Raw genomic sequence first — 26,048 nt, forward strand, 5'->3', positions numbered from 1 at the left:
GGTGGAATGTTTCCTTCTTTCTTCAAGCCGCGAGTTGATGCTGTGTGAATAATTCAGCCCACCTTAAATATAGGACGAATGACAACGTTGCCAAGTTTCACTCGTTTTATTGGCTCGACATGCACACACACACTGACACAAACAAAACACCCGTTGGAGAAGTATGGGAACGCCGTTCCCCCCCGTTCTACCGGCACTACACCTATGGCTGTGAGCCTGCCTCAACAGTCGCAAAATAATTAGTAGACATAAAACACGAACCCGAAATTAGTGAATTGATATTTTGTCTATGCTAGCTAAAAACACGGCAAAAATACCATCACAACGCTATTCATTTTTTCTATCCTCCAAAAAGGGGCGCGGCCTTGACGCTTTGGATGTGCAGGTCTGGTCTATGCTGAGGAAGTCCTCAGTCACGCCTGTGGAAGCCCTTCGGCATGCTTACCCTGCCCCGCCTCTTCAATGCTTTGCGGCTGGGGGACCACTTCACCTCAGTAAACCTGAAGGATGCCTTCTTTCATGTGTCCGTGGTGGAGAGACACAGGAAATACCTCAGGTTTCCCTTCCAGGGGGTGGCCTACGAGTTCTGCGTCCTCCCCTTCGGCCTGTCCCTGAGCCCACGGACATTCACGTTAACGTTTGAACTCCGCCAGGGAGAAGAAATTTAATGGGATAGCTACGTCCATATTGTTTATGTCTATGTTACTGTATGCCTGTTGTGTCATGTATATTGTTCTGTTGGACCCCAGGATGACTAGTGATGGGGATGCATTTAAATAAACAAATTAATTAATATTCAAATAATATTCCTACCATACTATACTATACAGTTTTGCTTGTCATCAATTTAGACAGAAGAAATGTATCACAACATTAAAATATCTTCATATCGTGATATCATTCCACTGAAAGACGATAAACGATAATATTGAATTATCACCCCGCCCTAGGTTTAGGCAAGTAAAACAATGGTTAGGTTTAGGCAACAAAAGCAACTTGGTTGGGGTTAGGGTTATGGTTTGGATCAGGGACTCGAACCGGGTGTTTTTTCCCTCTCAATTTTTTTTTTTTTTAATTACATTTTTGAGAGAACAATGTACAGACAAGACAATCGACGCTCAGACACAGGAAAACAAAAAAATACATAATTTATCAGTATTCAATATTACAACATGATTACTAGCTGCATAAGGTGCTTATGTGCTTGTGGGATCCCACGCAAGGGGTTCATGAGAAACCCGCCAGGCGAGTCACCCATCGCCCCTAACCTCATCAAGGTAGGCCAGGAACGGGTCCCAGATGGCGGAGAATCTTTTAAGTGACTTGGTCCTCAGGAGCTGTGTAACTAACGCAAGTCACTTGGTTGGTCCAAGTGTCTCCATCCGTATAACAGATGTCATGTCTGTCAACCACAATTGAAAAGAAAGTGAAGAGAAAGTTCAGAGAGGACTCCGAACAGCCGACGATGGCAAGTTCTGCCTCCAGCTGAAGGGTTCGTTTGTAGGCCTTAAAATACCAGTCAAATATTTTGGCCCAGAATCCCGTTAGTGAAGGGCAGAACCAAAAGGCATGAGATACTGTGCCCTCTGGTCTTGAATGGGTCTGCCACTCCAACCCCTTCTCCCTAATATATTACGACTTTCACCTACTTCAACCTCAGACTGTTATTACATTCAAGACCAGAGGGTCACCACGAGGCAACCTCAAGATGGTCCTACGGTCTTTCTTTGGCATACAGACCCTTTCGCGTCTGCAATGATGAAGGGGCGTGACAAATCAGCGTATTTTGTGTGACCAGGTTAGGTTGAGAATACAGCTAGATATTTATTATGTAACTAAATTGTTTTAAAATCCAACTGTTAAAATGCATGTTACATTCTGATGCCATGATAAAATACTCTCTTGTATTATGAAATAGTTTTTTCGAAATTAAAGAAATATTAATACCGGTCAGATAGTCACAATAGACAATAGTCTAGAAACACATTTTCAATCAAATTGCATACTTTTCACCAGACGGAGTCTACAGCACAATAATTTCACACGTGATACTTGTACTACGGAGTGACAATAAAAATGTTGAATCTTGAATCTACTGAGAGGACTAGAGAAACGTGGCAGGGGGAACTTGGGATTGATTTATCTGACATTATATGGGAAAGGAGTCTGTCTGACAGACACCAATTTAAAGTTGCTCACCGTCTTCACTATTCCAAGCATAAATTGCACAGGATTTTCCCCTGTCTCACGATTGTGTGTCAGGTGTCGGAGGGCACACTGTCACATGCCTTTTGATTCTTCCCTTCACTGACGTGATTCTGGCCCCAAATATTTCATTGGTAGCCTACTCTAATAATGGCCCATTTCCACCGCAGGTAGTAGCGCGGTCCCGCTCCGCTCGACTCGATAAATGGTCTCATTCCACCGGTAAAAACCGTCCCAGCCCGGGTTGAGTCGTGCTACTTTTCGTCCCTGCCTCGTCGGGGTTCTAGGGCTGTGAAGCCGGTACCATACGGTGACGTGAAAACATTGACTGATTGGTCAGGCAGAATCGTGTTTACTCTGTCTATCTACTGACTGTCAATGCAATGCTGCATACCAGTTTAGTGGGCTTACCTTCTCTTCTGTTATGTTATTTCCATCAGTCTTTTGTGTTGCTGCCTTCGCCTCTGGTGAAATAAAATCGTGGCGGTGGTTTCAATTGTTTTGAGAGAGAGAAAAGTCCGCTGGTCAGGAAGCCCTTGTAGTTGAGTGCAGCGCTCCGCTAGGCCGCAGGCGGGTCTTTGGTGAAGCCGCGGTCTTGCCTGGTGAGAGGCTGCCGGGGTAGAGGCTACTCTGTTGCGCCTCTCCCGTCCCCGCGCAGCGCATGCATGTGAGTTTGACTAACAACAAAGTGATATCCATTCTCCTGGCCGATTGTCACATTCGCCCATGTACACTGTAGGTCATTTAGAGGCACCAGTATTTCATAAACAGTTTAAAAGTTCTGTCGATGGATTTAATTGTAACGTTATGTTATAGCCTACTTCGGCTATATGCAGAGGACAGATATGCGGTCGCTATGACGACCAGCTGTGGGCGGGGGCAGATGATCGGCGGTCGAAGCAGAACATCCATCGGGCCGAAACGAGTAGAGCCGACTGGTGACGAGCTGTGCAGGGCAGTAAAATGTGGTGGAAATGAGCCATAAAGGCCTACAAAACAACCCTTCAGCCGGAGGCAGAACTTGCCATCTTTGGCTGCTTGGAGTCCTTTCTTAAATGTGCAACAGTCTCTGCTGCAGTGGACAACTGTTGCCGTCATTCTGAAGGAATGGAAGTCCCCCTCTTCACCTTCTTTTCAATTGTGGTTGACGGACATGACCTCTGTTATACGGATGGAGACTTGGGTTCCTGAGGTTAGGGGCGACGGGTGACTCGCCTGGCTGGTTTATCATGGACCCCTTGCGTGGGATCCGTTGCATAATATCTATATACTGTAGCCTATCTATATAAAAGGGGCTTAGGGCAATCTGTTTCTTTCCATTTTTGTCCCACTGACATCATAGGAGGCATTGTGACATCACTGATGTCATCAGTCATAAGAGCAAAATCATCTTATGACATCACTGATGCCACTCATGTTATTTTTTATTACTATTATTTTCTTTTCCTGTGTCCGAGCCCGTTTGTGTCTTGTTCAGAAGAACAAATATTGAGGAAAAAATGCACTTTTCCATACTTGCATAGGAACCCTCTTTATAAGACTATTATCTGGCAATCAGAAAATCCATTGGCATGAGCTTGTTTGAATTGTTTAACTGGGACTTGGTTTTACAGTATTAATAGGCTGATACTTATAGCAAATAGGCTATATACCACAATCTATTCGTAGATAAGACATTAAGCACCCCATATAGCCAGATCTTTGTTTCATAACCACATTTTGCAACTATCTGCGATTGGCAGTGGAATCAGGCTCCTGCCAACAAATGGTCTACTATTTGGGCTCACCCCTACTGATAAGTAATCAAACTCTGCCTTTCAGAGGGCGCTTGTGGCTGGTGTTGGATGCAGAGACACGCAGCAGTGTGTTGGATGCAGAGACACGCAGCAGTGTGTTGGATGCAGAGACACACAACAGTCAGAAAGAATGAGCCTGTTTATTAGCCCTCATGTTAAATCATCATCATTCATCTTCCTCTTCCAGACAGTCTCCTGGCTCGGGTTCAGACACAGCTCGATCTGTCAATAGAATCTAATAGAAAAATCTGCAGGTTACAGTCAGGACATCTGTCCGCTAGAAAAACAACAGAAACCATCAAAACAAACCCCATCTCCCCTGCGGGACGAGTTGGGGGGGGGGGGGTGTGTGTGGGGGGAGGGGGGCTAGGAAGATCTAAGCAGGAGCGGACGCTGACCCGCCCGGGCTCCTGAGGTGAGATGGGGAGCAGCGACCAAATGACTTGGTAGCCTGGTAAAAACCATCTGATCACGTGACCTCACATCCAAAGTCACGCCCCTTTCTGGGTTAGGTGTACGAACAAAGGGATTTCATAATTTCACACATAAAACATTCCACTCAGACCAAAACTGCGGATTTGCTTGGCGTTTTCTTGTTAAGTTTTGGTCAGAGTGAAATGTTCTATGGTCTCTCCTGATTCTAAATATAGTCGAATCGCTTGGTTTGTCCGAGTAAAGCTATTTTTTAGAAGGATTTCATGAAATGGAAAAATGAATAGGGAATGAAATCCCGACGTTGTCACTATTGAACTAAACAGGAAGTGAGGTCACGTGATCAGGACTTCGCAGACTAGAAATCCAAGAATGGTTTCCGTCGAGTCATCGGGATGACTTGTCAGCGTCTGCTCCCGAGTGTTTCGGGGAGTGAAACCCCGTCACTATGTCCCCGCCCTGGAAGCAAGATGGCTTCCAGACAGACACGGGCAGAGAGAGACAGACAGGAGAAAAGAGAGTTAGCCTAGCAGTCTTGAGAATATAAACACAGCTTTGCAATCGGTGACAACATGGTGAATTAAACAACAATATCATTTTAACAAGATAACAAAGTACATTTTAACTGGAGAGCACCCGCCAGAGGACATTTACATAAACCATATTTCTCTTATTGACAAACTGAATATTCATCATGATCAACAGATTTAAATACAGGAGAACTGATTATTAACGTCGTCATTATTATCGTCACTCACACATACAGAGCAGACTGGATTAAAGAAACACACCGGCATTTTGGGAGATTGGCCTATTTGCCATATTCCCGTTGTGAGATGAGAAGATGCACTTCTCTTCTCTGAGAGTGCAATAGAGAAGAAGCAGGGCGCAGATCACAGCCAATCAAGTCTATATCTAACTTTAATATTTGTAATACAAGTTCTGATAACGTTTTATTATTTTGAGAATTTATTTTAGATTTAGAATGAAAATTGCCTATAAATTATAATCCATTTTAATCTAATGTAATTTCACATAACATTTATTTTTGGACCACGGCCCTCCATCCAGATAAATTGGGGAAAAAGATATTTGCTGTTGCTGTGTGACTCCAGATGGTTAAATCCCGGGACCGACGATTAGCCGATCAGCATCAATAAACATTAATAAACAGGCGGGACTAACGCTGTTCTCAAGCCTATTGTCAAGTGATCCAATAACAACAACGGCAACACCCCTGCTTCTAGTTAGCTTAGCACAATGACTGGTAGTCTGTGGGAGTGGCTAGCCTACCCAAGTCACCAAATACACATTCCAACAGCACCAAAACATTCTTATGTATGTGTTGTGACTCGTGTATTCACCAGGTTATGAAATAATAACATAAAATTACGAGACATTGTTATTTACAAAGCAAATACATAGCCGGAACTACTTTCCTGACATAACCGGAAGCTCCGGCTATGAATTTGGTTAAAAAAATGACAATGTCTCATAATTTTACATTATTATTTCATAACGTGGTGAATACATGAGTCACAACACGTACATAAGAATGTTTTGGTGCTGTTGGAATGTGTATTTGGTGACTTAATGGGGGTAGGCTAGTCATTCCTTTGAGTACCAGTCATTGTGCTAAGCTAACTAGCAGGAGAGGCACGTCGCCATTTTCTATTGCACGCAGAGAAGTCTTCTTGTCTTACTGTCAGGAATATGGCAAATATGCATGATCCTTTAAATTCAACAGGTTCCCTCACAAGACGAAGCTCTCTGTGGTCCAACACACACTGCCCAGGCAACACACTCGCACGCACGCACGCACACACACACACACAATTCAACAACACACACCTCTAGAATAATCCATAACTTCATTGATTAGCTCAAACACTTCAACAAACAGAATCAACAAGGTAGCAATAAGCTTTAACAATAATCATGTTGCACTGTATAGGAAATATTAATTTTCCCTGTTTGTAATTAATCTAGAGCTGCAACGATGAGCCGATTAATAATGGATTAGTCAATCGACAGAAAAATGAATCTGCAACTATTTTTTATAATCGATTGTTTGGACTAATGTTTAAGAAAAAGGGAAAAAAGTAAAAATCTCTGGTTCCAGCTTGTTAAATGTGAATATTCTCTGTTGTCTTGAGTCTTCTATGACAGTCAACTGATTACCTTTGGGTTGTGGACTGTTAGTCAGGACAAAAGAAGACATTTGAGGACATCATCTTGGGCTTTGGGGGAAAAGTGATCGAGATTTTTCACCATTTTGTGACATTTTATAGACCAAAGGACTAAAGGATTAGTGGATAAAATAATCTACACATTAATTCATAATGAAAATAATGGTTAGTTGCAGCCCTAAATTAATCTGGAGGAGCGGGGGCATTGGACCACAGAGACCCGTCCTACAAACTAAATATAAATGGTCATTTATTCATCGTTACATCATAAAAACTAAAGAATCAGCGATACAGGAATAAGAACTATCATCAAACCAAAACAGGCTGTGCGCCGCGTGGCGTCTGTGATGCCCGACAGTAAAACTAGACGATGACCGAACACCAGCCAAGATTTAGTACAAAACTACTTTGTCTCCGACGGTAAAACACATTTTCCATCTGACGCCATTAAAACGTTTCTACACAAAAACAAACAAATGAAAACAAAAGAAAAACCCAAAACAACTGAGAGTCAACACACACAATCTGACGCATGCTTTAAAACATTATCATAAACAAAATAATAATAATAATAATATCTGATTTTCTTACTCAAGACTGCTAAGCCTTACACCATTTTTATTGGAAAATAAAACTAGACAAAATATAGATTATACTGGATTTTTGTTCAAAGCCACACTGATACATCTTTAAGTTCAAGTTTGATAAAAAATAAAACAAAAACAAAAAGAAAAACCAGGTCTGCGCTGGAGACCGGAGGCTAGTCCAAAAAATCTGCCGACAAAATATCAACTGACAAAATATCAACTGACAGGTTAAAAAACAGAAAGAAAGAGTTCGTGATTTCAGTTAATCCTTAGTTCTCTACAAAAGGAAGGAGGAAGCGGCAGAGCATTGCTAGGAATCCCCGAGTCGGTTGCCATGACGACCGTCCGAGGCCTTCGCCGGTGGTAGGAGCCTCTAGTGATCCTACGGACACAGGAAATGATGTCATTAGACAGGAAGTGTAGCCAGAGTTCAGACAGCGTTCACACCAAGGCGCTAAAAAGCTCCACTCACGCAAGTTTGCCCACCAATTATTCGCCAAAATTGAATGAAAATTTCAACTCGAGCGAATGAGGCAGATTTGATGTCATTTGCACCGCAGATTTTCGTTTTGTTAGCCTCATTTGCGCCTCCCAGGGTGAAACGGTGTCTACTCGACTTTGTATGTAATCTCGTTGCAGGAATTTTGTTGTGAACGCCCAGTAAAGCTGTGTTCAGAATGGTTGAGTCGTTCACATACTCATTATTCCCAATGCAATGTTATCATGGAACTATTGGGAACGACTTTTGAAACGCTTTCTGAAAACAGTGTTAAAAAAACGCTTCAAAAGTCATAAAAGTGGTGCTCATTTGTGAAGATTATCTCGCTGAACACAAAGTTTGCTGTTTCATAAAATTAACCACAGACATTATTTCATGCATCCGTATATAAAAGGAAGTAAGTTGGTTCTGCGATTTTGGTCACGTTTTTGGTTACACTCGGGCAATTGTGATGTCACGGATGATGTCACAATGTCTATGACATCATCAGTGATGTCACTCACTGATGATGTCACAATGTGCATGACATCATCAGTGATGTCACTCGAGGAATTGTGATGTCATGGGCGATAACTGCCTAATGTTCACGGCATATAATCGTTTGCGCATAACGTTAGTAATTAATTAAACAACCCTACAACTCACGCCCAGATGCATCGATATCCTCGAGTCTCAAGCACTACAAAGAATACAGGTCTTTGCTATGTTCAGTCCTAAAATGCATCAAACCTACTAGAATTATACAGAATACAGGAAGCTAGACCTTTTTACCTTCAAAATAAAATAAATGTATCAAAATCAGAATGGTCGACTCACTACGGGTTAAAATTGACTTTTCGAAGGGAGCAGATATTCTTCCAGTTTATCTCTGTTCTGTATCTTTCGAAACACACACAAAAAAACATTACACGTGCATTTACTTTATTTAATTGCCATTATTGCGAAGGTTATACCCGGAAGTTTTCGTTTTATACTGCCTGACTTGACGCTACTTGGAATTTGCAGTTCTCCCCTTGAATCTTCACAAACGCTGTGTAAACGTTAAATCAAAGGCATGAACGCAACCAGATCCAGATACCCTACCTAGCGATGTCCAATACTGGGAAGCGGGACGACCCTCGCGTCCAAAAATGCTCATTAAATGTGTGTGCTGTGCGAAGCTATGCAGAAAGGAAATCGGACATGGCACAGTCGCGCACGGAGCAGGTTTGAGGCGCTTCATTCGAAAAACTGAGACAGCATGATGTTTTTTTGCTCGCTCATTCACATCGACTATTTATATAATAATAATCTGTCACGCTGGCTTTCTGTCTGTCCTCATGCACTCACTGAGCTGACTACTTCACGGAGCTCTGGAGGGGGGGGGAGAAATCCGCCCCTGTGTGTAGGGCAGAGGCTACACTTCCCTGTGGCTAGGAGGAGGATCGCGGGAGCGCGCATACCCCCCCAAAACGTGTTCGCACATATACTGCCATCCGGATGCCCTCTAGATAACTGCTGAATTCCAGGCATGTGTGAAAGTGGCTTGTGTGGGCTCTGTCTGCAATTTTGTTCCGTGATCTCGAGCAATTGTGATGTCACAATGTCTGGTCACTCGAGCAATTGTGATGTCATCCGTAAGTGATGTCATTAGTGATGCGAAGTTGAGAAATTGTGCGCTGCGCATGCCAATAGAGCAGGTGAGGCCACGCAGCAGCCGAGCTGTGGGTGAGGCCGCGCAGCGGCAGAGCTGCGTATGCGAGCTGCAGGGACAGCTCCGTGAGCTGCAGTGCGGGCGAGCCTAGGAATCGAGCACACGTAGCGCACAAGATGCCTCGTTATCCCCATGCAAAAACCCTATTTTCTAAACACGTAGGAACTGGAAGTGCTAACATCCAGGTGTTCTGGACTCATTCTTGCGGTATTCTATTGTAAACACCAAAGAAACTGAAGAAATTATTTTGGATCCAGGGGGATCATTCGCCACTACTGGTCCACAATGCCCATATTGAATGCCCCACTTTGTAACAGTGACCGGTTTTGGCCTATATAACTAATTTCACCTTTCATAACAACTGTACAGGGGAGCGAAATGATATACCTCGCCCGTGTAGAGTAAAATAGATAGAAAAGACCATGTTTTGGGGGTGATTCAACAGGTCTTATCCCCGGATTTTTCAATCCCACTACTGACCTCTATCCTCTCCCTCCCCACCCATTCTCTTCTCAGACGATGCCACCAATGCGGACTCTCAGATCACATACAGACTCCTTTTTCTTTTTTCACCTAGCTAACTATCCAGTTTCCCTGAACTCATGAACATTTAAAGACTGTTTTTTGTGTGTAAGTAATCAATCAAGTTTTTGTAAGTACCGTAATGTAAGTAATCAACTGGGGAAGTTTCATGGTGAGATCTATTAGTTTTTTTTTACACTATACCCCCCAGGGCTCCAGAGTGCGCCTATTTACACACATTTTCGTACCTTAAAATCTGCCAGTGCGCCTACATATTTTTATAAGATGCACCGCCTTCCATCTACACTGTAGCACTGTCCCGTTTATATTTTTATCTTCACCCCAAAACTCAGTGCTTTGTGCCATCTCCCCCTTCCCCCGCTAGCAGTGTTGGGCAAGTTACTTGTAATATACTACATATTACTAGTTACTTTCATTTAAAAGTAATAAGTTACTTTACAATATTACTTTCTGTGTAAAGTAACTCGTTACTTATTACACTACTTTTGCATTACTTTTACCAAAACAACAGCAGCAGCAGAATGACATCGCTGCCCCAGAACAACCAGAAAAATAATTTCAACCGCCTTGAAGTCAGTGTAAACAATCCAAAATTCTAAATGTTATTCTTTTCCTTTGTTATTGTCATCTGTAGTGGTTATTTGCATAAAAACACACAATTTGATTAGGAAATGATTGTATCTTTTTTTAAATATGTGCTTTGATTTAATCAAATGTAACTCAATTTGTAACTTGAGTTACTTGACAAAGTAACTGGTATAATATTACTGAAATCCTATAAGTAATAAGTTATATTACTGAGTTACTGCTATAAGTAATATATTACATGTAATATGTTACTTTTGTAATGAGTTACCCCCAACACTGCCCGCTAGTGAAACTTGATCTCTGTTCTAGGGATGTCAACTGATAACCGTTTAACCGATAATCGACCGTTTCAACATTAACTGATTAAGACTATCAGTTAAACGGTAAAAAAAAATGTTGTACATGCCCTTTAACACGTCCCATGCCATGTGGGTGGGCAGTGCAAATGCAAGTAAAAATTTCACGGGGTCGCATCAGTGGGAGAGTGCCTGATAATAATGTTGTTTCACGCTCGCGTTTTGAAGCCCACCCGTTGTTTTAAACGGCCGAAAGCACAACAAGAGCGTTCTGATGCGCGTCAAACTACCTTGCTGCTGCTAGAGTTCTAACGAAGACTAAGAAAGCTGATCATATCACTCCAGTTCTTAAGTCCTTACACTGGTTGCCAGTGTGTCATAGAATAGATTTTAAAATACTGTTATTAGTCTATAAATCACGTAATGGCCTAGGCCCAAAATACATAGCTGAATTGCTCCCACGCTACGAACCGTCTAGAACTCTTAGGTCAACAGGGTCCAGCTTATTAACTGTCCCTAGGATCAAATCAAATCATGGGAAGGCTGCATTTACCCACTATGCTTCTGCTAGCTGGAACAAATTGCCTGAAGACCTCAGATCTGCCCCAACCTTACTTACTTTTAAAAATAGACTAAAGACTTTTATGTTTACCGTCGCTTTTAACTGCTGACAGCTACTATGCAAACCCAATGAGTCCTCTATAAGTTTTTAGCTCTTTCTGCAACTGCTGCGCCTGTTGCTTAATGCACTTTTTATACTTTTTTTTTTAAGTTTTGTTGTGATGCTTTTAAATGTCCATTTTATTGTCTTCTTTTATTTTATTTTCCTGTCAACCATTTTATGTGAAGCACTTTGAATTGCCTCTGTGTATGAAATGTGCTATACAAATAAACTTGACTTGAAGCCGGTACCGAACCGGTTTTGATTTTGGAGCATCAAATGAGGATCCAGCAGGGACCAAGGTGCTCTGAGCCACCCCCCCTCCCCTCTCTCTACACGCAGCGACTTTCATCCCCACCGTCATATGCACCGCAAACAAATCTTTCTGCAGTTTAAATATAGCAATTTTTGCAGATCTCAAAAGCAGGTAAACCACTGTTGGATTAGTGAGAATGATGCTAAAATGAGGAGAGAGCGATGAGCGTCAGCGCACCCTGCAACCTGAAGGCTGTCATCCGCTGAAACACTTCATGGGGCAGCTGCGTGTCGTGCTCTTCAAAGTGGAAATTCATTCACCAGCAACATATTTTCGTTCTGTTTCTGCTGGTTTTATTAGTCTAAATCCGAAATCTGCATTTCACTAATTAATTTGAGAATTGTGAGTATGGATTTTTTCCTTCTGCCCGCGTTCCCCCCTTCTGCAATGCGTGCAGCTCCTAAGTAGCTTATCGGAGGAATGTTTTTGTTTAGTGTGCAGGAGGATTCAACTTGTCTTTTCATTTTGTTAATGTTTTTTTTCTGCTTGTAGATGTAAAAATGTAAAACGCTTTCTAATGAAAAAAATAAAGCATTTGTTGTGGTAATTGTTTAATGGGGCACAGACAGTCAAATAGACAGTCATTTTAATCTTCTCGGTTAAGCGATCAATAGTCGGCTAATGAGGGTCGTTGTCGGTCAACAAAAATTTCATTTTCAACATCCCTACTCTGTTCATGTTGCTGCGATCGCCTCAGCAGTACACGGCTCTCAGTGACTCCCGTTACTGACTAGTTTATAAACAAACTATAACTAATAAACATTAGATTAATCCCATTGTCACATTGCTCATTACTATGCAATACAAGTTGGATTTAGCCCTGTATAGGCTGCTGAGGCTGCCTTTTAATTTGCCAGTTCCTGGCATAATGAAACATGTCAGTTCAGCTGGTTGGCATGAAATCAAACCGGTTTAAGCTCGTACACCGGACCGGCAAAACCGGAAATCGACCCATGCCTACTTCATATATACGTCAGAATCAGCTTTATTGGCCAAGTATGTAGACATACAAGGAATGATGATGGAGTGATGAAGTGATTCAAGTGTACAGTATTGGAATTCTTAAGGTCAAGCCTTTCCTGCGGGGCCAATCACGGCCCCACACCAGGAGTTGAAGAACAGGAGGATGCCTTTGTTTTGGTATAAAATAGTGGGTTATTTCCCACAACAGCAAGTGTTCGAATGAAGTGATCAAGTGACTGGATTAAGTGTTAATCAGAGTGATGGCCTGTGGGAAGAACCGTTCTTATGTCTGGTTGTTTTGGTGTATGGTAGTAGCCTGTACCGTCTATCAGAGGGGAGGGGTTCGAACAGGTCGTGACCAGGGTGAGATGGATCCGTGATTATTTTTCCTGCCCGTTTTTTGACTCTGGAGGAGTAAAAGTCCTGGATGGAGGGCAGGTTTGTGCCAATGATTCTTTCTGCAGTCCTGACCGTCCGTTGCAGTCTGTGCTTGTTCTGTTTGGTGGCAGACCCGAACCAGACAGTGATGGAGATGCAGAGGACGGACTGGATGATGGCGGTGTAGAACTGGATCAGCAGCTCCTGAGGCAGATTGTACTTCCTGAGCTGGCTTAGAAAGTACATCCTCTGCTGTGCCTTTTTGATGATTGTGACTACATTGGTCTCCCACTTTGGGTCCTGGGAGATTGTGGATCCCAGGAACGTGTAGGTTTCCACTGTAGACACTGTGCTGCCAAGAATGGTGAGGGGGGTAGTGCTGGGGGGCTCCTCCTGAGGTCGACGATCATCTCTACAGTTTTGAGCTGGTTCAGCTCCAGGTTCTTCTGACCGCACCAGAGGGCCAACCGTTCAACCTCCCGTCTGTATGCAGATTCGTCGCCGTCGCGGATGAGGCCAATGACCGTTGTGTCGTCTGCAAACTTCAGGAGTTTGACAGATGGGTCCCCGGAGATGCAGTCGTTCGTACATTTGTATTTAAAACATACACTTTAGACCAGACTTATTGTATAGAGTACATAGTTACTGTACATTTACAATCCTTCATATATACATATTTAAAATAGACACTTTACACCATATAGTAGCTACTGTAAATTTGTCTAAATGTACCCTTCTTTCCTTGCCTGTTTTTGACTTGGGCATACCTTTCTTTTTTCCTGGATGTGTACTTTGAGAGCAAAGCAAACCGGTGTCCAATTCCTTGTACATACTTCTGGCCAATAAAGCTGATGTGATTCTAAAGAAGAGGAGACGAGGTTTCTATCCAGAGTTTAGCTGCAGTCTGTGCAGGAGGAGTTGCCGCGATGAAAGGAAAGGGAGTCTATTTATGTGAACAACAAATGGAGATGGTGCAACCCAGAACAACGTGTGTGCAGCCCGGAGATTAAAACAGTCATTCTCTGTTCATATTACTTCATATTACTGTTCATATTACTTCATATTACTGTATTATTAGAAATTGTAATTGTGTTCACGTTCTTCACGCGGCTAATGCGTTGTGAGCTGCTGACGTCATCAAATCACTAACGGCCCATGCAGACTGCAGCGGCGTTTGACGCCTGCTGTCGCCTGGCTGTATGGCCGCTTGCCGCTTGGTGGGCGTGGAAACCCGGAAGCAGCAGCTAGTTCCAAAGCAGACCAGGAGAAGAGCTCAATTGGATAGCTTTGAATTTTACCCTGGCCCCTCTGTCGCCCACTGTCACTGCACAAGCCTGCTCCGCATCGCCTGGTATCCCAGCATGCTTTGCGAGTCGATGAGCAGCGTGTCCAATACAAAGTGAATGGGCAGCAGAGACACCAGGCGTCTACACGCGACAAAACCCGCTGCAGTCTGCATGCGTGACGACTACCGGTAATTGACATCGACTCGACTATTGATAGAACAGTCAACTTGAAAAATCTGGAGTCGTGCAAGCCCTAGTGTGTGTGTGTGTGTGTGTGTGTGAGACCTGTATCTGGGCAGCGTTCCACAGGTAGGGCTGCTGTCTGTAGTATTCTGCTAACGCTGCGCTGTAGTCTGGCACCGAACTCTGCTGAGACGACTGACCTACACACACACACACACACACACACACACACACACACACACACACACACACACACACACAAGGACAAAGTAGAGATTATAGCTAGACAGACAAATATTGGACAGACAGACTTAAAGTCCCTGGAAACCAGAAATATTTTATTATTATTTAGCATTTTGAGTTCATCACATCACAGCACCCTATGTTAATAAGCCACCAGCCAAATTTGAAAGATGATGAACGTCGCAAAGTATATAAATTTAGGTTTGACAGTCGTGGCAAAAGTCATGAGAATCAATTATTTTTTAGAGTGTATTTTCTCCCGCGGACTGTGTGGGCGTGTCCCGTCTGCAGCAGGGAAATTTCTCTCTGTCTCTCTCTCGGAGAGAGTGAGTGTGGGTACCCCCACACTCACAATCCATTTTGTTTGAACCATCCAGATTCACAGCACCATCTAGAATCCACAGCACACATAACGAATGGATGTCATGCATACAAACAACTGTACATACGGTCATGCCATGACCGTATTGTAAATATTGTGTCTGATGCAGTCCATAACATCATGCCTGCTAGTGCAGTACTGTATAAGCACAGTAGAGTGGTACCAGAGTGGTTTGGGTCTGCCTGTGATGTCTTTGCTAATATCCCCAATACACCCAACGCTGTTTTTGTTGACACCAGCCATAAGCAGGTGCTGATGCTAGAGGTAGGATGTGTCTTTGACCTGTACATGGACCAGGCATTCCAAGACAAATATATAAAATACCAACCACTACTCGAGACCATCACGAGCCTAGGTTATACCTGTAGATACAGTGTACTTATATTTGGAAGCCTGGGACATGTACATAAATGCACCATGAGAGGCCTGCAGATTGCTGGCCTGACAAGGGCAGGAGCCAAACAAACTGTCAAATATTGCTCTGTCTCAGCAATTATTGGCAGTCTAGCAGTGTGGAGAAGGAGGTGCTATGTGTATCCATAAGTGCTCAGTATTAATTGACCATGATATATTTGTTTCCCTGCTTATGAAATGTAATTTGTGAAACCAAATAAAGTATTTAAAATGTGTGTGTGTGTTCGCGCGTTGCTAGAAGAGATCTCTGTCCGTTCTTTGCCCCCACAGCGCTCGAGTGTCTGTCTCCCTCCCACTTTGTGTGCGCTATGCCTCTCTCTCTCTCTCTCTCTCTCTCGGGACTAGTGAGAGAGAGAGAGAGAGAGAGAGAGAGAGAGAGAGAGAGAGAGAGCAGCATAGCGCTCGACACAGCCTGGTGACGCGAGGTTACTCACACACACACACACACACACACACAGTAGGGCGGGTTGCGCGCGTGTACAAAGGTTATATAGAGCTTATGACGTCATTAGCTCCTGCATTTTAGCACCTCGCGCACTGCTCTCTTCAATGAGGAAGTACCTTGTAGAATCTTGTAGAAAAGTGTCGATTTTAAGGCTTTGGGTTGAAAGTAATGTATAATAATTTCGGAGGCACACAATTACTAACATAAGACCCTAAATAACATAGTTAGGACGTTTTTGTGGATTTTGGTTTCCAGGGACTTTAACGTTAATGTAATGGTAATGGTTACTGCGGAGTGTCCGGTGTTGGCAGTAGGAGCGGTTTGTGTGGCGAGTGTGGAGCTCCACAGGGGGTCTGTGGAGGATCCACACCGAGCTCTCTCTGCACTCAAAACATTTAACTCTGCGGAGGTCTCTGCAAATGCCGCGGACAGTTCAGAGGCTGATTGGCTAATGACTGCTATGTTATTTGGTTACTTTTTTTCTGAGTTGTCCCCCATTTTCTCCCCAATTGTAGTTGTACCAATTTCCCCCTGCTGCCCCGGTCATTGCTCCCCCCTCTGCTGATCTGGGGAGAGCCGTAGACTAGCACCATAGTTCCTCCGACACCTGCACAGTTGCCAGCCGCTTCTTTTCACCTGACAGCGGGGAGCTTCACCGGCAGGACATAGCACATGGGAGGATCACGCTATTCCCACAGTTACCTTCCCCCTGAACAGGCGCCCCGACCGACCGGAGGCGCTAGTGCAGCGACCAGGACACATATCCTAATCCGGCTTCCCACCCGCAGACACAGCCAATTGCGCCTGTATGACGCCCGACCAAGCTGGAGGTAACACGGGGGTGCGAACCTGCGACCCTCGTATTGGTAGGCAGGGAATCTACCGCTACCCTACCCGGAAGCCCGTTATTTCGTTGCTAGGTTAGGTATTCTCTTCATGCAAACTGATTGACAGCTGATTCTGTGCTCTCTGTGGACCAGACGCACTGTTACCGCATTTACCATAAATGCTGTGCCGCTGCGGAGGGAACGGTCCTGCTGTGAACACTGCAAAGTTTGGACACTCCGCACTAACCATAACATTATGACATAACCATATGACAATTGTGAGATCTTTACTGCATTCTATAAACTCTGTATAACATACCATGCATACATTGAGATGAATCCAGTCCTTCAGCAATGCAGTTTGCCGAAGTATACGTTGTGGCTTAATACAACTTTTTGATTCAACTTTCCTGACTCCATGGCTTCATTCAAATAATTGGTCATCGTTTTCATATTGGCTGAAAATGCTATTGTTTATAAAGCGGGTGAGGAGTGGTGAAATTCCATTCCACAACACTAACAGTCTGACCACTAGGCTGGTCAGTGACCAGCCTGTCTCTGTTGGCTAGATTTGGTTTCATCAAGGACTCTTAACACAGTAGGCTACGTAAAAACAGCACAGCAGAAACGTCTGATAGGTCAGACCACCGTGTTTACCTACAGGAGGCTATACAGTACCGTAAATTCCGGACTATAAGCCGCGGCTTTTTTCCCGTTTTTTGGCCCCTGCGGCTTATATAACGGTGCGTCTTATCTATGGATTTTTTCAGAAAAAAAAAAAAAAAATACAAATAAAATCTCTCTTTTTTAGCACTCTTTCTAACTATAAATCCACTTCTGTTTTAATTTCCTCTCTTGCCCTCTTTTCACCACACCGCGGACACTGTGTGCACTGTAAAAATAAACAACGGTGGTGTTGTGTTATGTTGTTTTGTTGAAATGTTACGGTAATACGGTAAATGGGAGCTTCCTCAAACAGCCATTCTCTTTCCCGACAATCCCCTCTGTGCCTGACCACTTACATATGGTAATTACGGTAAGCAAACGGCCACTCGGCCATCAACTCCCTCCCCCGACTACCAGGAGAAAATCACAAACTTCGGCGAATTCACACAAAGGAAGATCAAGGAATATTCCATCGAACCGGAGCAGATCATAAATATGGATGAAGTGCCTTTGACGTTCGACCTGCCACTCACTCGGACTGTTAACAAGAAGCGCCCTGGAGGATTCTTTCACCAAAAAAAAGCTTTGCTCGTTCTCGACAGCATGAGAACGAGCAGTAGAAGCAACACTCTCACTTACCATGGGGAAGGTACGCAGACGCAGCTTTCAAGTTGAAAGCAGTCAATCTCGCATTAAAAGAGGGAAACAGCAGCCGCGCGTAACCTGGGCATCGATGAGTCAATGGTGAGGCGTTGGACGGTGCAGCAGGAGGAACTGTCTCAGCACGGAATATTATAGGAGTGTGAAAACATCCACAATCACCAACGGGTTCCAAAACGCTGGACTGCTGCGGGATGAAGAGGATGACGACGCCACAGCTGGCGCTGAGGGCCGTCAGAGGCTTCAGAGGCTGTTCGATGCCGACAGTGACGAAGAGGAGTTCGTTGGTTTTGAGTGACAATGAAGGAGAGAGGAGAGTGGTTGACGAAGCCACCCTGAACCTGTTCGTTTCCGACACTGAAGATGAGGACTTTGGTGGTTTCAGTACGCAGGAAGAAGAGGAAGACGAGGATTAGTGACTTGACTTCTCTGGTTACAGGTTTGCTGCACATATAGCCTATTGTTGTGTGATTTTGTCTGGGGATTAGTGACCTGACTTTTGTTTTGTTTTGTTGAAATGTTAATAAATGGGAGCTTCCCCAAACAGCGATCTCTTTCCCGACATTCCTCTCTGTGCACGAACCCTTTCATATGGTAATTAAACATCAAAACACCCGCGGCTTATAGACCGGTGCGGCTTATAGAAGAAAAAAATAGTCAATTTTGGTCCCGCGGCTTATAGACCGGTGCGTCTTATAGTCCGGAATTTACGGTATATATTTAAACCTTACAGTTACGGCTGAAGATTACAACAGAAATAAACAAACAATAAACAAGTTTGGCGATATCTCACCAGTCTATCTATCTATCTATCCATCCATCCATCCATCCACCTATCATCATCATCAGTATATAAATGGGAGCTAGGGCTCTGTCTGTCTGTTTGTTTCTCTGTCCCACTGTGATGTCATAAATCCCACTGTGACATCATCAGTGATGTCATAAATCCCAGTGATGTCATAAATCCCACTGTGGCATCATCAGTGATGTCATAAATCCACTGATGAAATCCCACTGTGACATCGTCAGTGATGTCATAAATTTGACATCATCAGTGATGCTGGTCTCATTGGCCACACAGCAGCGGGCGAGCCTAGGAATCGAGGGCGGGTAGCGCTCGATTTAGGGGTTATAATGGATTTTTCTTTAAAGCGGTGCAACCACTTCTATGAGTGACTGTGTGTACGAGAGTTCACCTGAGATGTAGTCAGCTGGAAGGGGTTAGGGTTAGGGATGTCGACCGATAACCGTTTAACCGATAATCAACCATTTCAACATTAACCGATTAATACTATCAGTTAAACGGTTGAAAAAATGTTGCACGTGCCCTTTAACACATGCTATGCCATGTGGGTGGGTGGCGCAAATGGAAGTAAAAATGTCGCCGGTTGCATCAGTGATAATCACCTGATAATCATGTTGTTGTTTCCCTGCATAGTGCATTAGTGATTGATCATTGTGGTTAATAGTAAAACATTACTTTTTCTTCACTGGCTCACTCTCCTTCCCTCTCTGCACGTTCATCATGCACACGCACGCATACGCACGCCCTGAATGATGAAACACGCAAAAAAAATTTAACAGTAGTTTTTACCGTGTTCCAAAGATGCAGACATGAAGCGGTCTATTTGATGATTGAAAATAACGTTACTCTTTACTGTCCAGAACATGCCAGTTCGGAGAAATTGTTTCACAACGAGAGATGGATTGTTTTGAAACGTTTGAAGCCCAGCCGTTATTTTAAACGGCCGAAAGTGCAACAAGAGCGTTCTGATGCACGTCAAACTGCCTTAACGCCCGTACTCCGAACCTGTTTCCATTTTGGAGTGTCAACATGAGGGCAGCAGGGACCAAAGTGCTCTGAGCCCCCCGCTCTCTCTCCACGCAGCCTCCACTCTCCTTTCATCCCCGCCGCCATGTGCTCTGCAAACAAATCTCATGGCACTTTAAAAATAGCAAGCATGTAAAATATGACGCTAGACTACAGTTTGGACAGACTGCTTCATTTTTTCATCCTCCCGAGTCCCGCAGCACTGCATGATGGACAGGTAGGATGATTAATTACAGCCTCTTGCTGACAGCGATGCAAAACTACGTTATAACAAACTTTTTATTCATCGGTCATTGTGCCTGCCTACATATAAATTAGTGGCCTTTTCCCCAAAATACTGATGGTTCTGTGCTGTCGGTATGTAGCCCATCTGATGCCTGCGTTTGGAGCATAACCTGACAGCTGCGTGCGGACTTGCTGCACTCGTCATGTCGTGCAGCCGGACACACAGAGAGCATATAGCCACCTACAGCCCTCGTCGCAGATGAAGAGAGAGAATGGTGGAGAGAAGCAAACTATTTTTTGCAGATATCAAAAGCAGGTAAACCACTGTTGAATAGTGAGAATGTCAGAATGATGTCAGAAGGAGGAGAGCAATGAGCGCTTCGTCAGTGCGCCCTGCAGCCTGGAGGCTTGGGGCGGCTGCGTGTCGTGATGTGCTCTTCAAAGTGGAAATTCGTTCAATTAGCAACACATTTCGTTCTGAGCTTTTAAAATTAGTTTCTGCTGGTTTTATTAGACTATTTCCGACACCTGCAGTAAGATAATTCATTTGAGAATTGTGAGCGTGAGTATGGGTTTTTTCCTCCACGTTTCCCCCTTCTGCAATGCGCGCAGCTCCTACCATAGCCTATCGGAGGAATGTTTTTGTGTCCGATGTTTTGCATGCCTTGCAGACAATAGCCCCCAAGAAGGCTGCCGGGCCTGACGGTCTTGAGCATTTCCTTTTAAAGACGGCAGCTGTGATTGTAACCCAGCCAATCACAAATATTTTTAATCTTTCTGTATCTTCCCAAAAACTGCCTGTCTTATGGAAACAAGCCTTTGTCACTCTTTTAAAGTCTGGGGACTCCACAGAATTAAATAATTACAGACCGATTTCTAATCTCTCTGCTTTAGCAAAGATCATGGAGTCATTAGTGTCAGACCAGCTGTTCCTTGATGCCCACAATATTCTAAATCCTATGCAATCTGGATTTAGATCTAAGCACAGTAGTCTGAAAGTCCTGGATGACATCAAGGCTGCCATTGATAAAAGATCATGCTGTGTTGCTTTGTTTATTGACCTAACTAAAGCATTCGACACAGTTGATCACCACATTTTAATTGACATTCTTTCAAAGGCGGGTATTTGTCATAATGCGGCCCTCTGGTTTCAGAGTTACCTGCCTGAGTGCATGCAATTTGTTAGGTTTGGTAATGTGATTTCCGATCCTGTTGTATTGGATAAGGGAGTCCCGCAAGGTTCTGTCTTGGGACCTCTACTTTTTCTGTTTTATATAAATGCAATTTGTGATCATATGAAATACTCCATGTACCATATGTATGCGGACGACATGGTCCTGTACTCCTCTGCTCCCTCCTTTGAGGCTGTGATTACCAATCTTCAAACTGATTTGACCTCTTTACAACAGGCTCTTATTGACTCTAAGCTACTTTTAAATGCCAGCAAAACAAAAGCTATGTTGTTTGTACATAAGAGCATTGTGGCCCCCTTGCTTTCTATCAACACACTTGAAGGTGTTGCCATTGAGTTTGTTGAAACTTATAAATATCTAGGCTTTTGGCTGGACAGAAATCTAAACTTTAACTCATTGAGTGCCAGCCACTTTTGGAAGACGGATGCTCCCAGTGCCAGCCCTTTCAGAGCGTTTTCAGTGATTTCTCGAGGCCCACAGAATATTGTGTGATATTACTATGTAAACACCTAACACGCCCAAAGAACCATCAGCAAAAAAAAGTTTATTGATATCATTTTCCGTTCTTTAGTTATCAGCCGGAGAAGATAGGTTGTTTTCAGCAAAAACAGACGTTTCAAACTAGAAGCTGAGATAATCAGCCTTTTGTGAAATGAAGCATTTCAAGCACATCACTGACTCTGAAGCTAATATTTTCTGATGTAGTGACACCTCAAAAATAATTTCCTTCAATAAAACAGCGAAAACAAAGGAATTTTGTTTGGCAAAATAATATTTTTTAGCTGCAACCAGCAGCGCTGGCCCCTGCGTGTGCAGACCCTACACTTTCTTGCTGGTCTTGATTTACTGCTGGTGGGCATCAGATATTCTAGCTTGCCAATCTGTCCATCGAGCCTGCTGTCTGGGTCTGTCTGGGTCGGTGTTGTATGCTGCCCTGCGTGCCCCACCCCTCTCAACTGCAAACCCCTCCTCCGTGGGTGTGTCTCTGGTGGCTCTCTGCTGCGTTTGCTCTGCACTGAAAACCCAGCTTTTTCACAGCGTTCCGCGTGTATTTGTCACCGGCTCTCAGCGCTTCCAGTTGAGAATAATAACAACTCCACAACTAATCATGTGGAGGGGCTATCGCAGCGGACACGGAGGGGCTCAATTGTGGGAGCAGATTGGCTGCTGCAGGCACAGCTAACATTATGCTTCATGCATATCGATGCATACCGATGCGGTTTCCGTTTCATCACGGGGCTTCTTCTGCTGTTTTTCCTCACCTTTCTCTAATCTGGAGAGCACTGTCGCCACCTAATGGGTCCGTAAAATAGGTTATACACATTCAACATGCCCCAAATTTTTACAGGAGATGTATCAGGCTTTGATCCACGTCCCACCGTCAAAAAAAAACGCAATTGACGACTTTAGTCGTCATTGGCACTCTACGTTACTATTTGAATTGACGACTATAGTCGTCATTGGCACTCAATGAGTTAAACACTATATTACAACTATGTCTAAGAAACCTAAGTTTACTCTGGGTTTCTTATATAGACTAAAGTCTTGCTTTTCTATGCCCTCACGTAAACGTCTGGTAGCAAGCTTGTTCATGTCTCAGTTAAGACTATGGCGACACTATTTACAGATTTGCATGTCCTACCTCCTTGGCCAAGCTTGACCCTCTCTTTCATGCTGCTTTGAGATATATCTCTAACTCAGGCTTCAGGACGCATCACTGCACACTGTACAATCTAGTCGGATGGTCCTCACTTGCTATGCGCAGGATGCAGCATTGATACATTTTAATTTATAAAGCCATTTTGGGTAGGTTACCACTTCATATATGCTCTAAGTTTGTATCTGTAAATAGCTCCTATAACCTCAGATCCAACAACTGGTTACAATTTAAAGTGCCACGTGTGCGGACTGAGACTGGTAAAAGGAGCCTCTCTTATATTGGTCCTTGGTCTTGGAATGACCTGCAGACTAGTTTCAAACTGGTCTCCCTGATTTCGCTGTCCAGTTTTAAACAGAAGTTGTCAGAGGTTCTTACCTCAAGCTGCTCCTGCAGCAATGTATAATTTGTCTTTATGAATGTTATGCCTTCTGCAACCCATACTTTTACATTGGGCCATGTTCTTGTGATTTTAGTCTTATGTCACATACTACCTATTTTGTATGTTTCACTCGTGATCTACATTGTTGATGCTATAGTCTTTGTTCTATTTGTATTGTGTTTTTGTATTGTTTTATTTCTATGTTACCAACAAGCATAATTTTATTTGTAATTTTGCTGCCTTCTTGGCCAGGTCACAATTGTAAAAGAGATTTCGTATCTCAATTGTTTTATTTGGTTAAATAAAGGTTAAATAAAATAAAATAAAAATTTGTGTGCTGGAGAATTCAACTTGTCTTTTTGTTTTGTTTATGTGTTTTTTCTGCTTGTAGATGTAAAAAATAAACGCTTTCTAATGAAAAAAATAAAGCATTTGTTGTGGTAATTGTTTAATGGGGCACAGACAGTCAAATAGCGCATTTTAATCTTCTCGGTTAACCGATCAATAGTCGGCTAATGAGGGTCGGTTGTCGGTCAAGAAAAATGTTTATTTTCGACATCCCTAGTTAGGGGTTAGGCAGTTGTGTGTGTGTGTGTGTTGAATGCATTTGCAATTGCCCAACTGTGATGTCACTCGAGCAACTGATCTCAGGGGCCCTTTACACGAGGACAGTTTCTGAAAGAAACGACACAATAGCGTTTCCTTCACACCTTTTCCTTCACACCTTCTCCCTGTTTACATGAGCGCTGTTGAATTTTTAAAACGCCGTAATGTACATGCCAGGTCGCTAGGTGGCAGTGTGATCACCTTATTCTTTGCCCATACAAGGACGCTTACTGCATGACGTAATTTCGCTTTAAACGCGGAAGTAGAGTACACTTTCCGCAGTCATTTAGCTAGACTTGCCAAAAAGCTTTTTTCAAGCTAAAAAAACCCCAAACTGTTAAAGTTTGAATATTTGTCGGGTGAGAATGTAACATATATGTGACCAGTTTATCAGAATAACGCCTATTGGAAATCTTTAATGAGCAGCGAGGACCGGGAGCGCTGACTGTGATCTGTCACCCTACTGCTACTGGCAGTGAGAAAACACTGTCGACTGCTTTTGTAACTAACGTTAAATGCCGACCGGGTACAGCCATCGGCTCCTCGCAGCAGTAACGCTATGTAACTGAAGTTGGCCGCAGTGTAGCTTAATTCTGAGTGTTGCCAAACTTCGTTGCCAACTCGCGCACGGCATCGCGTGTGTCGCCTGTGCAGGCACGTCAGAGTTTCTGAAATGTGCCGTTCCAAAGTGATTACATGGAGCGCTCAGCGGGGAGCGTCACCAAGAATTTCACTCTGGAGGGTGGTTTTAAAATGTGTCGTTTCCTAAGAGCGAATTCGCCGTCGCCGTCTTAACGGGAGGCACTAACGATACAATAATTCCCCGTTTCCATAGGAAACCGTCCTCGTGTAAAGTGCCCCTCAGTCACAGTTTGTGACGGAAGTGATCAGTCAGGCAGTTGTGTGTATTGAATGCATTTGCACAACTGTGATGTCATCCGAGATTTCTGGATTTCGTCGAGGCAACAAGGAAGAGGGTGTGTGTGTGAAGTGATGTGTCGCCGAATAGTGTCTCCTACCAAGTGACATTTGTAATGTTGCTGACTACGTCATATAGTGTCGCACAAGTGTGATTGGGTAGATAGAAGTCACGCGGGGTTGACTTCCTTGTTTTGGTTTTCGCTGTATTGAAATGAATATGAAAATGTGTCCCCGTTATTTTTATCAGCCTGTCCTTGATGTATGACTTCGTGAAAATAACAAAGAACACCGTGACCAATTTCCCAGAGAGAGAGGAGGTGATTTGTGTGTTTGTCTGTCATTAGGAGGTCCCTGAAGATCATCAAAGACACAAACCATCCCCACAACAGCCTGTTCTCCCTGTTACCCTCAGGGAGGAGATACAGGGTTCCAAAAGCACGCACAAATCGCTTGAGGAACAGTTTCTTCCCGCAGGCCACGAGACTCCTTAACATACACAAATAGTGTAGTAGTCGTACCGTACCGTACTGCAGCTGCTACCATTATGTATGCCTAATGTTTAATTGTATGTCTAACAAGGTACATGCTATTTGCACCTGCATGTCAATTACGTCGAATTTAAAATGTCTGAACACGTCTAACGTATGCACAATGCCTAATGTTTAATTGTATGTTTAATAAGGTACATGCTATTTGCACTGTATGTCAAATACGTCAAATTAAAATGTCCGAACACGTCTAACGTATGCACATGACATGTGCACCTATGTGCAATGAATATGCCACTGACTTGTCTTATCGCTATTCTGCCTCATTGCCTATTGCTGCTTAGTATTGCTTATTGATGCCTATTTCTTATTGCCTATTGCTCATTGCCTATTTGTACTATGTCGTAAACGGAGTCCACAGCACAAGAATTTCACATGTGATACTTGTACCATGGAGTGACAATAAAAATCTTGAATCTTGAATCTTGAATAT

At 43.5% G+C, this 26,048-nt stretch overlaps 1 protein-coding gene across 4 annotated transcripts in view; it reads right to left on the bottom strand.

Annotated features, from left to right (window-relative positions):
• Nucleotides 1-4,122: 4,122 nt before the first annotated feature.
• LOC310783885 (far upstream element-binding protein 3-like) overlaps nt 4,123-26,048 on the bottom strand; it is a 208,407-nt gene continuing 186,481 nt past the window's right edge. For all 4 annotated transcript variants that reach the window (XM_083644796.1, XM_083644797.1, XM_083644794.1 and 1 more), the window contains 2 exons: nt 14,718-14,815; nt 4,123-7,591 (listed from right to left, as the gene is read on the bottom strand). In XM_083644796.1, coding sequence (XP_083500922.1) covers nt 7,583-7,591; nt 14,718-14,815 — 107 coding nt within the window. In that variant the 3' untranslated portion in view covers nt 4,123-7,582. The remainder of the gene's footprint in view (nt 7,592-14,717; nt 14,816-26,048) is intronic.

This window comes from Poromitra crassiceps (genome assembly GCF_964638095.1).
Source record: "Poromitra crassiceps genome assembly, chromosome: 10".
Taxonomy (NCBI): Eukaryota; Metazoa; Chordata; class Actinopteri; order Beryciformes; family Melamphaidae; genus Poromitra; species Poromitra crassiceps.